Here is a 14,479-nt window from a genome sequence, read left to right as displayed (position 1 = left end):
AGCCGGGGCATTGGCCAAAGGCCCCCCGCAGTGTCCCGCAGGAAACGCCCAGCCCAGCTCCCCATGCTGGGCCCGGCAGTGCCAGGGCAGCTCCGTTACAACGGGGCTGGGCTTGGCTCCGGGCTCCGGCCGGCGCTACGGGAAAGTGTCCAGGCCCGGCCCGAGCCCGCCCGGTACAAGGGGCCCCGGGACCCTGCAGCCCGGCCCGGGAGCGCCCCCCTAGCAGCTCTGAAGGGACCAGCCCGAGGCAACTTGGGGCTGTTCGGGGCCGGAAAGGAAACTCCCGCAAACTCCGCAGGGTGCGCGGCAGAGCCCCGCGCCCCCGCATCACTCCTTGCACCCAGTCCCGGCCCCGGGCAGCCGCTGACATTGACCCTCCCGCGGGGCCGGAGCGGGCGCTACCGGGGTGGGCGGCCCGCAGTGACTGTCCCCGCCCGAGCCGAGCCGAGCGCCGCCCCTTGCGGGCGGATTGGCTGCCGGCGGGAGCCCTGGGCAGGCGGGCGGCTATAAAGCGGCGGCGCGGGCGGCTCCCCGCAGGTGCCGAGCGGGGGCTGGCGGCGAGAGGAGCCGGACGCTGCCCCGGGACGAGCCGGACGCCCCGCGGCGGCTGCATGGCGCTGTGCCCGGCGCCCGAGGCCCGCGTGCGCCTGGTGTTCTTGGGGGCGGCGGGCGTGGGCAAGTCGGCGCTGATCCGCCGCTTCCTGCAGGACACGTTCGAGGCGCGGCACCGGCGCACGGTGGAGGAGCTGCACCGGCTGGAGCTGGAGGCGGGCTCCGGGCTGCGCCTCTGCCTGGAGATCCTGGACACCAGCGGCAGCTACAGCTTCCCGGCCATGCGGCGCCTCTGCATCGGCCGCGCCGACGCCTTCGCCCTGGTCTACTCGCTGCAGGAGCCCGACTCCTTCGCCGAGGTGCAGCGGCTGCGGGACGAGATCCTGGAAGCCAAGCGGGGCGCGGTGCCCATCGTGGTGGTGGGGAACAAGAGCGACCTGGCGCCGGGCGCGCCCGACCCGCGCATCGCCGCTGCGCAGCGGGACTGGGGCTGCGCCTGCCTGGAGGCCTCGGCCAAGCAGGGGCGCAACGTGGTCGGCCTCTTCCAGGAGCTGCTGAACCAGGTCAACCTGCCCGGGCGCCTCAGCCCGGCCCTGCGGCGCCGCCGGCCCCAGACCTGCTCCAAGGAGCCGCCCCGCCGGAGCGGCAAGAGGCACAGCTGCGCGGTCTGCTAGGCCCGGCGGGGCTGCGAGCGGAGCCCGGGGGCTGCGGGCCCGAGTGCCGGGCGGGAGCGGGGTCCCCCGGCAGCTGGAGTGGAGAGTGGGGCTGTGGCTTCCTCTCTCCCCTTTGCTGGGTTCTGAGGGCAGGGGAAGCCTCAAAGGCAGCTCCCTGCCTCCAGTGAGCTTGTACCTGACCTCTGGGGATGCTGATGGGGGGGGTCTCCCAGTCCCCGATGAGCGCTCACACCCACTGCAGGCCGGGTCTCACTCTGCCAAAGCCTGACCTTCTCGGTCACTGAGGTTACAAGGCTCTTTAAACCAGAGCTGGGTCAAGATCCCTTCCCTGCACGGGCTGCAGCTTCCAGGGGCCTGACTTGGTTCCCCTGGGTCACCTCTTATGTCTGCTGAGGGCAGCGGAGTTTTGAAGAGAACAAGAAAGCACCCAGCTGCTCCCTCTGGGGCAGTGAAGGAGCTGCTGGGGCCCATGCAATTGGTGTACGCTCCTAACTGATGCAGCAAGGCCAGAGGGGCCGGCCGGGGGCTCTGAACTGCCTGGCCCAGAGGGCCCGGCTGGGCTCAGCCCTGACACAAACTAAGCACCGCAGAGGGGGCAGCCCTGGTCAGGAAGCTCCTCTGGCTGAGAGGTCAAATGTTTTCCTGCTGCCGCTCCCAGAGCGCTGCGTCTCCTGGGTCCGACTGAAGGAGACGCAAGGATGGAATGAAGGTGCCGAGCTCGGCCTCTGGCACCTCTTACTCCAGGGGAGCAGCCCTGAGCAGGGTTCAGGCAGGGACCCTTCACTGAAAGAAAAGGGAGTGCTGAAAATGGGGGCTGGGTCGCTCTAGCCCTTGCTGCCTGCCATGGCTCACAGGAGATGGCAGCCTTGGTTGGCACCGCTCCCTAGGACACCCTCATGCTGGACTAGCAGCTGCCTAGAAATCTAGCCAGCTGTGGTGGGGGAGTGTGAGAAGGTGAGGAAATGCGGGGGCAGGGGCCGTATTGTAGAACGCTGCCCCCACCAAAACACTGCTCCAGGAATTGCACTGTAATGTGCATATGTTACACTACTTGTTTCTTTGTTACATGACAACTTTGACTTCCTGTAATAAATGACTGTGTGGAACGAGTCCGTGTGTCTCCAGTGCCTTGGGCCTTTAAAGCTGTCGCCAACTGGGGTAGGCCGAGCCCTGTTAGCAAGGGCCCGCAGAGCCCTAGGAGTTCTGCTCTCTAGCTCCCTGCTTCCCATACTCTTCACATGCGTAGTAGCTGCTGCCTCCAGTTTGTTGTACGAGCTCTAATTCATGATTCCAGGTCCAAGATTTTAGGAATGTAAAACTGCCTCATAATCCAAACTCCACTATCCATTAGTACCCACTCCTCTGCCTGACCAGATGTCCCGATTTTATAGGGACAGTCCTGATATTTGGGGCTTTTTTAATATGGGCTCCTATTGCCCCCCTACCCCTGTCCTGATTTTTCACACTTGCTATCTGGTCACCTTAACCTGGGCACCAGCTGCAGCAACAGCAGAGCGCTTACTGTTACATGGATCCTTATACAGAGCTCATGCCACACTGAAGGGTGAGTCTGACCTTAAAGCAGATTGTTCAGATCTGTTTGAGATGGCTGTCTGTCACTATAGTTCTGGGAACATCTTCCACAGAGGTGATGTCCCGGCAACTATATCTCGGGATAAAATCTCTGTTTGGAAGAGGGTTGCATATAGGGTGTTTGGTTAAGAACTTGTTTAATTTCCCTTTGGCGCCATTCTATCCCAAATGTCATTCTTAGGGGGGAAAGGTGTCTGCTAACTGCACAAACTGATGCAAGATAAAAACAACTCTCAATATGGAGACTGAGCAAGCAAACTTATGTTCACATCAATCTTACTGGAAAGAATGTTTGCATTCTTAACTTGCACAAATGACAACTTGCATCGTTTAATGAATTTACTGGTGTTATTAATCAAATGGATTGAATTCACATTTAACATTTGTGTCTTTAATGCTAACTGTCAAATAACAAACAGGAAATTAATAGGTTTCAGAGTAGCAGCCGTTTTAATCTGTATCTGCAAAAAGAACAGGAGGACTTGTGGCACCTTACCACTACAAAAGTTGGGTTTTTTTTTCTTTCCTTTTTCTCTTGCTGATAATAGCTCATCTTAATTAGCCTCTTACAGTTGCTATGACTATTCCACCTTTTCATGTTCTCTATGTTCCATTCTATGCATCCGAAGAAGTGGGCTGTAGCCCATGAAAGCTTTTGCTCAAATAAATTTTAGTCTCTAAAGTGCCCCAAGGACTCCTGTTTTTGAGGAAATTAATCAGATTCTTTCATCCATCAAATCCAGTACCCCACCTTCAACAGCTGCCAATACCTCATACTTTAAAGGGGGGGGACGGGACATGCTGCATCAAGAAATTGTTTGTGAGTATTTGCTGAATTCACATAGACTAAGACTTCGCAATAAGGCCATTTTCAAAAACTGCCTATGGTTAAACACCCAGCTGCAGATTCAGGTGCCTAAAGAAGTGATTGCTAACACTGCACTATGAGTTCTGGGTTTGTTTCATAGCCGTATTGTGTGTGAGATATATTATGATGATCAAAAACAAAAGTACCCAACCAAAATGTACTTGGAGCCAGGACTGAGCGGTGGAACTGTCGATTTCCAGCAGATCCTAGCCCACATTAGTTAAATGGCTATTTACCAAGGTAGCATTTCATTTCCCCCCCCCGCCCCATTAGAATCTATATTTGAATTGTCCTCCTCCCTCTTAGAGAAAATTTCCTCCAGTGCAGGGGCCTTGTCAATAGTCCGCAAGTAGCAAGTAGTGATAAGTTTAGTAGGTGACAGGAAATAATAAAAGTTAGAGAAACTATTTCCTGAGAGATGTCTGTTCCTCTGTCAGGTCTGGAAAGCTCGAGGAGCCTATGACTGACAGAGAAAATGGGTGCGCCTCCCTCCGCTGAAAAAGTGCCTCACTGAGGTCAGGGGAGACAACCTCAGTGAGCCCAAAGCCTGGGTCTAGGCTCCTGTACACTATACAGGGAAGCTGTGAGAGTGCGAGGCGGGAAGGGAAGGGAAAGCTGCTCTCATAGCTTTGCATCTGGGAGAGGGTGGCAGGGGCTAGAGCTGCACATCTGGGAGAGGGTGGCTGGGGCTACAGGGGCACATCTGGCGGGAGAGTGGCTGGGGCTACAGGGGCACATCTGGGGGTGCGTGGCCTGGTCAGAGCGGCACATCTGGCGGGAGAGTGGCTGGGGCTAGAGTGGCACATCTGGGAGAGGGTGGCTGGGGCTAGAGTGGCACATCTGGGAGAGGGTGGCAGGGGCTACAGGGGCACATCTGGGAGAGGGTGGCAGGGGCTACAGGGGCACATCTGGGGGTGCGTGGCAGGGGCTAGAGCGGCACATCTGGGGGTGCGTGGCACGGGCTAGAGCGGCACATCTGGGGGTGCGTGGCAGGGGCTACAGGGGCACATCTGGGGGTGCGTGGCTGGGTCACAGCAGCGGCACATCTGGCGGGAGAGTGACTGGGGCTACAGGGGCACATCTGGGGTGGCTGGATCACAGCTGGGGGCAGGAGAGCGGCTGCCCGCGGGGACGAGGTGGCAGGGCGAGACGGGGCGTTCTGGAAGCGGCTCCTGGCTCGCGGCGCAGCGGGCGCGCCTGTCCCTTTAAACCGGGGGGGGGGGGGGGGGGGTTCCCCGGGCGCCTAGCGGCGGGCGGCTTGGATTTTAAATCCTAGCAACCAATGGGGAGCGCGCTGGGGGCTTGTAACGCTCCGGCTCGAGGTTTGAAAGTGTTACAGTGTCGGAGCGGCCGGCGGCGAGAGCGGGGCGAGGTCAGCGCAGGGCCGGGCGGGGAGCGGGAGCCGCGGGCAGGGGCAGGATCATGAGCGCGGTGGCCGGGAAGGGGGTGAAGCCGGCGGGCGCGGCGGAGCCCGGGAAGGCGGCCGGGGCCGGGACCGGTGCTGGGGTCGGGGCGGCGGCGGCCAAGGAGATCCCCAAGGTGCTGGTGGATCCGCGCACCCGCCGGAGCTACATGCGCGGGCGCTTCCTGGGCAAGGGCGGCTTCGCCAAGTGCTACGAGATCACGGAGCTGGAGAGCCAGGAGGTGTTCGCGGGCAAGATCGTGCCCAAGTCGCTGCTGGTGAAGCCGCACCAGAAGGAGAAGATGTCCATGGAGATCTCCATCCACCGCAGCCTGGCGCACCGCCACGTGGTCGGCTTCCAGGGCTTCTTCGAGGACAGCGACTTCGTCTTCGTGGTGCTGGAGCTCTGCCGCCGGAGGGTGAGCGGGGTCCCGGGGGGAACGCGCTCGGGGGGCGGCTGGTGGGGGGCCGAGCCCCGACTCCGCGAGCGCCCGGGGGGGTGGGGGGACGTTGGCTCGCTGCTGAGCCGCTCTCGGTTTGCCCCGCGGGTGGTTGGGATGCCCGCTGGTACCGTGGCCCCAGCGGGGCCGGGCTGAGGGTGCGGGGCCCAGGCAGGGGACCACGTTCCACGGGGGATGGGGGCGGCGCCACTGCCGGAACCCTGAAACTGTCTCTGCGTTCCACCATGTCTGAGCGTTCTAAGCGCCTTAAAGGGCCAGCAGCGGGGAGGGAGGGAGGGACCCTCCTAAACCTCCCCATGGCAACTCTCCTCTCAGCGGAGCTAGGGCGGGCTGATGCCCGCGGGGCAGAGTCCCCAGTCGAGGCACCAGGGGGTAGAACGGTGAGGGGGGCAGGATGGGTAGGGCCTGGCCCAGGGGCTGGAGATACCTGGTTTTCAGGAGGGTGGGTTGGGATGTCTCACCTGGGACCCAAATGGGCTGGGGTGGGAGGGGGCTGCTAACTGGCTCTCAGGGGGTGCTCATGATCCTGCCTCTCTCCTGGCCCCCAGTCCCTATTGGAGCTGCATAAGCGGAGGAAAGCATTGACCGAGCCCGAAGCGCGGTACTACCTGCGGCAAACAATCCTGGGCTGCCAGTATCTGCACGGCAACCGGGTCATTCACAGGGACCTCAAGCTGGGCAACCTCTTCCTCAACGATGACATGGAGGTGAAAATAGGTATGGACACCTGCAGGGCCCATCCCTCTCCACCTGCCTGTGGAGGGGAGAAGCATGTCCAGGAATCTGTCACAGCCCGGGGACCCCTTCCCTTAGTCTCTTGTTGCAAAGATTCCTTGGGATGCTCTCCATTGAGCGCTCCTAGAAAGGACAGCAGAGAGAGGAGGATGCTCTGCTACCACAAAACCACATGATCGCTTCTTAACTTATGCCAGAATACCTCCCCCTTTCAGGGCGGGCTACCCTCAAACCAGCCTCTCTCGGGCTGTTTAAGACTCAATATTTGGAGGATGTTGCCTATAATTCTGCCATTTATGGCTCAGCAGCAAGGTCTGTGACCACGGACTGTCAACTGCTGAGCTAAGGAAACAAGTCTTGTCTGCCTGGTGCGTAACCCTGACCGACACACACCTTCTTTCAAGGTGACTTTGGCTTGGCCACCAAAGTAGAATATGATGGTGAGCGTAAGAAGACCCTGTGTGGGACGCCAAACTATATAGCTCCTGAAGTGCTGGGCAAGAAGGGACACAGCTTTGAAGTGGACATTTGGTCCATCGGCTGCATTATGTAAGTTTTATGACAAATCTTCACTTTTTGTTTGTGTGCCCCTAAACTTGGGCCTTCAGCATGTAATGGGCTTAAGGCTGCCGTGATGAGCCAGTTCAGTGAACTAGACTGCGATCGGTTCCAGGTTTCAAGTTCATCTTAGATTGTAAGGAGCCTTTTTCTTAAAGGAGACGCTGTAAAACAAAGATGACCAGTTCCAAGCCAGGACCTGGTTAAGTGCAAACTAAGAGTACGTCTATGCGACACCAGCCATGGCATTGCCGCAGAGCCGCTGTGGTGTTACAGTGCAGATGCTTTCTACGTCGACTGAAGGGTTTTTCCGTCGATGGAGTTAATCCACCTCTCGGAGGAGAGTGCATTAGCTACGTCTAGGGAAGAAGTCTTCCATTGACCTTGTTGTGTCTAAACCACAGCACTTGGGCATGGCATTTTTCACAGCCCTGAGCGACGTAGTTAGGTTGATCAGATTTTTACACGTAGACCGGGCCTGAGGCTCTAACTACCCTGAGACCCAGCTGTGTTGCTGTTCTCTAGCTACAATGCTGCTAACATGGTTCAAATCTCTGTACGGACTGGGTCTTAAATGTTTAAAATTGTTTGAAAATTCGGCTGCCCTAGCAGGACTACTCCCATAAAGGTAGTAATCAAGGGGTGGAGATGGGTAATGATTCTCCGCTTCCTTCATGGCTCATTTGCTTTGTAACTGGGATTTGACTATCTCCAGAAAATTCCTCAGATCCTGACCATCACTGCAATTTTTCTGCTTACCTTGACCTGCCAGCTGTTGTGTGTGCACCCGCCCGTGTGTGCACCCACTGCATTTGCTAACTTCCTGTTGTAGGGCAGGTTATCTCTTTAAAGTCTCAAGTGCCACCTTCTAGCTGGAACTCTCTCCAGAAGGTACCAGGTTCCAATCTCCTCCCTTAGGGAGCAGGGAACTGGAAATCGAACTGGCATTTCAAATTCACTTGTCTTCTGCCCTTCATCTCCTGGGTGTGTGGTGATTTTCCCCCCGCTGCAAAAGACACCTCGTGGAAATCTTGCGGTCTTCTCCTTGTGACAGGCTTTTATATTTCTTAAATATACAGGTACACTCTCCTGGTAGGGAAGCCACCCTTTGAAACCTCTTGTCTAAAAGAAACATACATCCGAATTAAGAAGAACGAGTATAACATCCCCAAGGTAAGGAGCCTGTTGCAGAGGGGAGCATTCGTCCTCCTGGCCGATCTTTGTCACCTTAGTGAAAGAGCCGATATCATGGAGCTGTGCAGAAGCCAAATTGCTTCTCTGGTGCCTGCTCATAACCATGGAAATGGTTTTCAGCATCCTGAGTACAGATGAGGAGACACCTGGCAAGGAGATACATTTGTGTTAAGCCTTTCTAGGTTTTGGTGCAGGGGTGTTAACTTGAAAGGACCCCTTTCTAGGGGAAGGGAGGGGGAGCTAGCCCCCCCGAACTGGCACAGAGATGCATTACAATATTTTGTTGGGTGATATTGTGGGCATGTAAGTGGCTCGAACTCCCTTCCTACCATTGGCCTCCTTCAAATTCTGAGTCCAGCCACAGAGGAGAACTGGTCTGGGTATCAAACCATCCCTGCCTGCAGCCTGTCAGGCCCTTCTGCAATCATTGTACTTGCACCAGGAGCTTTCTCACTGAGAGCCATTTAGAACTCTGGTCCTCCTCAGCTCCTCCAGGCCTGAGTCCCAGTCTTCCTCCCCATCCTCAACCATGCATACCCTCTGCTTGGAGCAGGAGAGCCTCTCTAGTTATGGGGCTGACCTATCCATTGTGCACACCAGTGCTAGGTTGTGCTTATCCCCTGGCCCTCACTCATGAACCCTGCTTGTCCCCTCTTTCAGCACATCAACCCCGTAGCTGCTAATCTCATCCAGAAGATGCTGAGATCTGACCCTGCCACCCGCCCTACTATTGACGAACTGTTGAATGATGAGTTCTTCACATCAGGTTACATCCCCACCCGGTTGCCCACCACCTGTCTAACCATCCCGCCTAGGTTTTCAATTGCCCCCGGTGGATTTGACCCGAGTGGACGGAAACCTCTTACCGCTCTCAACAAAGGTAAGATTTGGGGAGGGGGCGGGATGTAGGTTTTCACGGTGTGTGGCAATTACAAGAGAGCCCTGGGTTACAGTGGAGAGGCGGAGAAGACTGGGGTTGAGAGTAAATTGCAGATGAAAACCCTGCTTGGTGCTCTGTGACACACGGTTTTGCCTAGTGAGCTCATGTGGCGATGCTGTCCTGGAAATCCAGCGCTGCCCCTTGCGGGAGCAGTCACTGCTCTTCTGACTGATCCCCCCACCACACGGGAGGCTAATGCCCTAAGGGAAGATGGTGCCCCCTGGCAGCTCTTAACTCCGTTCTCTTCCTTCCTACCTCTGCCCACTAGAGGAAGTGGCTAGTATCCCAAGCAGGGTAAGACCATCTCCTCCCATGAGGTATGGACACTGACACGGTTGTCAGCGTTAGCTGCGGTAATGCTGCTCTGATGGAGCAGGGTGAGGCTGGCAGAACTGTCCATTGCAGAGGTGGGTGTCTGCTCTCAGCCCTGTGGGGTGTCCTGCAAACTGCCACAGCTGGGTTGGGAGGTAAATCTAACTTCTCCTGAAACCATCTGCCAGCTTTAGCCTTCAGGCTACTAACATAGGTGTCGCGCTGCTCTTCTCCTCTGGCTCAGGCCCGGACAGCCCTGCCTTAGATAAAGCCCATGAAAAGGAAGACGAAGCAGCACTGCGGGAGCTGGGAGAGCCTGTCGACTGCCACCTAGCTGACATGTTACAGCAGCTGAGCATGGCCAATGCAGCGAAACCCTCGGAGAGGGCAGTAGTGAGACAAGGTGAGCTACGGGTCTGGGCTGACAGATAGCAGGATCCCTGCACAGCCTGCCTTGCTATCGGCCATGCTGCTTTTTGACCTCGGAGCCTACAAGTGCTACGAGGCGCTGGGATTAAAATCTCCCAAACGGAGAGTTGGTGGAGGAGCTCCTCGCCCCTCCCCTGGCTCCCCCTTGCACCCAGCAAGTCAGCGGAGGGTTTCACAGGTTGCTTTACAAACATTATTTAACAAACTCCATTTCTGTTGCAGAGGAGGCTGAGGATCCGGCTTGCATACCCATCTTCTGGGTTAGCAAATGGGTGGACTACTCGGACAAGTACGGATTAGGTAGGGAGCGTCTTGGCGTGGCCAGCAGCCGAGTTCACTTCAGCTGCTTCCCCCAACTTCCCGGGGGGGCGAGATCCAAAGGCCCAGGGTGCAAATCATCCATCTGATGTAGCGGGTTCTTATACCCTGTTAACCAGTTAATGTGCAGTGCCTCAGATGTTGCCATCCCTGAGAGCAGCACAAAATACTCAGCTGATCGAAGGAACCGTGAACATCCTGCGGCAACCCCTTACGGTCTAAAGAGCCTAGGATTTCCGATCCGCATCCTGGCAGGCACTGAACGCCTTATGCCCCAGCGACCACATGGCTGGGTGGGGTGAAGAGGCTGACCAATGAGGCCAGCGGAGACAGCATTGGCATTCTGAGGAGGGCAGTACAATGAAGAGGGAAGCTCACTGCATTTATTTGTTAAATGACTGACTCTTGCAGGGGAGGTTTCCCCACATAGTCCTTTGAGAACAGGAGCTCTAGACTGTGGTTCTCAATCAGGGGTATGCAAAGTTTTTCCAAGGGGTACATCAACTCATCTAAATATGTAGCCTGTTGTAAAACTAGACCAATAAAAAGCACTAGTGAAGTCAGTACAAACTAAAATTTCACACAGCCTTGTTCATACTGTTCTATATATTATACACTGAAATGCAAGTACAATATTTATATTCCAATTGGTTTATTTTATAATTTGTATGGTAAAAATGAGAGTCAGCAATAGTGTGCAGTGACACTTTTGTATTCTTATGTCTGATTTTTGTAAGCAAGTACTTTTTAAGTGAGATGAAACTTGGGGTACACAAGACAAATCAGACTCCTGAAAGGGGTACAGCAGTCTGGAAAGGTTGAGTGGCCCTGCTCTAGAGAGCTGAGAGGCACCAGGGTAAGCCAGAGTGGGGGGCTTCTGCTAAGGCACCCTTACAGCTTATAGCATCCCAAGCCTGGAGACATTCAGTGTGTGGAGATCTAATGTGTTCCCTTCTCTAACCAGGCTACCAGCTGTGTGATAACAGCGTTGGGGTTCTCTTCAATGACTCCACCCGTCTCATTATGTACAACGACGGGGACAGCCTACAGTACATTGAGCAAAACAGCACCGAGTCCTACTTCACTGTGAGATCCTACCCCTCTACGTTAACTAAGAAGGTCAGTCACTCTGGAAATGCAAATTTAACAGCAGCTAGGAGCTGTGTCCTCCTCCTTCCCCTGCCACACTGTGGGTCTGAATGGCTATCTAAGCAGACAAAACATAATCAACATATCTAGGGTCTGGCTAGAGGGGTTACGTCTTTGCTTCCCCCCCCACCACCCAAAAGAGCACTGGCAGCAGTTCAGGTGGTTTCCACTTTGTAAAAACCCAGTGTGAATGCAGTTTCACAGAAACATTAATAGTTCCCTGCAATGCTGGAATCAACCTGGACTAAAGAATAAACCCATGAAATGAGGCCAGGTATAACCACCAATCTAGCATCTGAAGAAGTGAGGTTCTTACCCACGAAAGCTTATGCTCCCAGTACTTCTGTTAGTCTCAAAGGTGCCACAGGACCCTCTGTTGCTTTTTACAGATTCAGACTAACACGGCTACCCCTCTGATACTTGACACCAATCTAGGTTCATTGTCCAAGCACACTGTTCTGGTTTGTTCACATCTCACGATAACCTGGCAGGCTGACGTCAGGATGCAAGTCCTGATTTCGTCTCTTAGGTCACTGCCTCGTCCCGAGGTTTCACTGCTGAGGGCAATGGAACTAATGCGGATCGGCCCACTTGGGCCATGCAGCTATGGAAGCAGACGCTGCCTTGGAAGTATGATCTTCCCCACACAGCCTCCTTCGTCCTGCTAACCCATGTGGCTGTCTCTATAGATAACACTACTGAAATACTTCCGGAACTACATGAGTGAGCACCTGCTAAAGGCTGGAGCCAACATCACGCCCCGGGAGGGGGACGAGCTGGCGCGCCTCCCTTACCTCCGCACCTGGTTCCGGACTCGCAGCGCCATCATCCTGCACCTGAGCAACGGCACCGTGCAGATCAACTTCTTCCAGGTGAGAGCAGCTTGCATGGTAGCAGGAGCCAAACCTCTGGTGGCAGCAGCTCACCAACCGCTTTGGGGGCCTTGTCACCATCTTCTGCATGTGACATCAGGTGGTCCCAACTCAGGCCAGATTTCAGACTAGCTGACCCAGGACTGAAAGGCCCTGTAGTCCATTTCTCAACACCTGAGCCACCCAGACTCACTAGCCCGGCTCACTAATCAAGGCTTTTGTGCCTTATTAATCCTTAGCGCTGCTGTTTGCCAGGGAGCCTGTGCAGATCTGGCTGGCCATGTGGTGCTGGCTCCCTGTTCTGTTGTCACGTGCTGAAATCCTTTAAAAGAACGAAACGCAGTAGGTGCTTTCCCGGTCCTGCTTCTCCATGGCAGCAGAGACAGGCGAGGTGATTCTACCTGGGGTGCACATGGGATGTGCTGCTGAGGACCCCCAGGGCTAGCTGTGAACCAGTGGGCTCAGCCTGCCAAAGGACCTCTCCAGCTCTATGCGTTCTCTCTGTAGGACCACACTAAAATCATCCTGTGCCCTTTGATGGCGGCGGTCACCTACATCGATGAGAAACGGGACTTCCGCACGTACAAGCTGAGCCTGATCGAGGAGCACGGCTGCTGCAAGGAGCTGGCCAGCCGGCTACGCTACGCCCGCACCATGGTGGAGAAACTGCTTAGCTCCAAGTCTGGCTCAGCCCGTACGAAGCTCTCCGCTTAGAACCCAGCTGTAATGGACTCCGCGTCTGTGCCAAACTGTTACGGCCTCGGCCGGAGGGGCCTCTGCAACAGTAACCTCCCACCAGCTGGGCCACCTCTCTGCTGCCAGCTGCACTGGGGCCGCAGAAGGGGCCGCTGCTGAGGAAATGGTCACGCTGGCCCCTCAGCACCCATTAGAAAGTTGCTTTTATTGAATATCTAGTTTTTCTAACTGTCCAATCCCCCCAGCCCTTGTTCCACGGCCTTGACGCAGCCTCCTTGGAGAACAGAGCATGGGCAGGGCAGAGTTCTGTAAGTTATTTGTATGTTTGTGATGCTCTGGGGCTCCTTTCCCCCTCCTGTAGCGACTGTAAGATATTTAATGTGCTCACATGCTGACTCTGAGCAATCAGCCTTTTAATATTGAAACTAATCTGCACCAAATTAAACTCTTGTATATTACGTAACTTGACTAAAGATTGGTCTCTGCGGCCCCCTCCCCCCTCTCATCTCTCTGGGTCCCACCTAGTGTGCAGTGCCCCCACTCTGGATGAAGGGCTTTGCCTGGCCCATGGGGGAGACCCTATTAAGTACGAGGTAGAAGGAAGATTTCCCACTCTGCCACGTTCCATCTCTAACCCAGGAGGTAGGGTGGACTCACCTGCACATGGTCTGTTAATACAGCCTGGGAGGAATCCCCAGTTCTTCCAAGGGGCTGCTGTTTAATTCTGTGATGTGCTCTCCCCACAGCTGCAGCAGCCTTCTAGCCTGCATTGCCCATCCAGTCTGCGTGCACACCTGCCTTGTCAGAGCACAGCTATTAAAGAGAGGTGTGTGTGTGTGTGTGTGTGTGTGTGTGTGTGTGGACAAGCACCCTGCTGTTAGTTCTAGGGCAGGCACAGGAACTGAGGTAGTTCTCACCCTCTAGGCACCCTGGTGGCTGTTGTATTGCTGGTGTTTGTCCCCATAAGAACAGGAAGAGGTCTGGCCCCACCTCACCTCTTGGGGGTGTGTCTCAGGAGTGACAGAGACCATGATCTGTCCCCTCCTCCCAGGGTGGGTTTTAGGGGGGCCCCTGTCCCTCCTAGTCTTACATCCCCCAGCCTTTGGCTCTTGCTGTGCCTGTAGCCCATAGCATGGCTTCCAGAAGTGCTACAATTCAGCTGTGGGACTAGGCCCTGATACCTCTCGAAGAACTCACCATGGCCTGCCTGTCACAGATCCCCCAGAAACACTGCCTAGCCCAGTGCCAGGTGCTCTGAGTCAGTCACAGCTGCAGGGAGGGTTTTGATCTTCCCCTGTTAAGATGCAGGATTGGGCTCTACTGGGGGGGAGAGAAAGGGCTGCACCTCAGCAGGGAGTCCCTCTGCCCATTTGAGGCCAACCTGAGTAATTCTTCCTCTCTTCTCTCTCTCCCCCCCCCCCCCCGGGGGGGAACTGAGTTACTGGTTTTGTCTCTTCCCTGCCTAACTCTGCTATTCAGGGGCAAGGGGTGAGGTCTCTACCATGCTTTAGGATGAAGGCTCAGCCCTGAAGAGCCTGTGTAGGGCAGTGCCCTCTCTAGATGATCAATGCCCCTGCCTGCTATCTCCACAGATGAGGTTGTGGGAGTTCTGCCCGGGGGGAGGGGGCTGCTCTACCTCACCCAATTCCTCCAAGCTAACAGTGTAGAAAAGGTGGAGCTGCCTCCCCCAGCAGAAATGGATATTAAATATCCCCTAAGCTAAGTG

The 14,479-nt window shown here is 55.7% G+C and overlaps 2 protein-coding genes across 2 annotated transcripts; both read left to right on the top strand.

Moving 5' to 3' along the window:
• The first annotated feature begins 546 nt into the window (after positions 1-546).
• Positions 547-2,338, top strand: LOC117884497 (ras-related protein Rap-2c-like). Its single transcript, XM_034784927.1, has one exon. The coding sequence runs from the start codon at positions 612-614 to the stop codon at positions 1,224-1,226; it is 615 nt and encodes a 204-aa protein (XP_034640818.1). The 5' UTR covers positions 547-611; the 3' UTR covers positions 1,227-2,338.
• A 2,694-nt stretch (positions 2,339-5,032) lies between these two features.
• Positions 5,033-13,208, top strand: PLK1 (polo like kinase 1). Its single transcript, XM_034784791.1, has 10 exons — positions 5,033-5,508; positions 6,099-6,267; positions 6,690-6,834; positions 7,923-8,016; positions 8,698-8,917; positions 9,534-9,692; positions 9,941-10,018; positions 11,001-11,155; positions 11,875-12,057; positions 12,565-13,208. Exons 1-10 carry the CDS (start codon positions 5,110-5,112, stop codon positions 12,769-12,771), a joined length of 1,809 nt encoding a protein of 602 aa, XP_034640682.1. The 5' UTR covers positions 5,033-5,109; the 3' UTR covers positions 12,772-13,208.
• Positions 13,209-14,479: the final 1,271 nt, after the last annotated feature.

This window comes from Trachemys scripta, chromosome 10, assembly GCF_013100865.1.
Source record: "Trachemys scripta elegans isolate TJP31775 chromosome 10, CAS_Tse_1.0, whole genome shotgun sequence".
Taxonomy (NCBI): domain Eukaryota; kingdom Metazoa; phylum Chordata; order Testudines; family Emydidae; genus Trachemys; species Trachemys scripta.
Note: the sequence above shows the minus strand (reverse complement) of the source record. Positions and strands in the feature narration are given on the sequence as shown.

Excerpts from the sequence above, each read along its gene's own strand:
- PLK1 (XM_034784791.1), top strand. The coding sequence starts at position 5,110 with ATGAGCGCGGTGGCCGGGAAGGGGGTGAAGCCGGCGGGCGCGGCGGAG. Across the intron at positions 8,017-8,697 it reads ACGAGTATAACATCCCCAAG|CACATCAACCCCGTAGCTGC; the intron begins GTAAGGAGCCTG and ends CCCCTCTTTCAG. Across the intron at positions 8,918-9,533 it reads TCTTACCGCTCTCAACAAAG|GCCCGGACAGCCCTGCCTTA; the intron begins GTAAGATTTGGG and ends CCTCTGGCTCAG.
- LOC117884497 (XM_034784927.1), top strand. The coding sequence starts at position 612 with ATGGCGCTGTGCCCGGCGCCCGAGGCCCGCGTGCGCCTGGTGTTCTTG.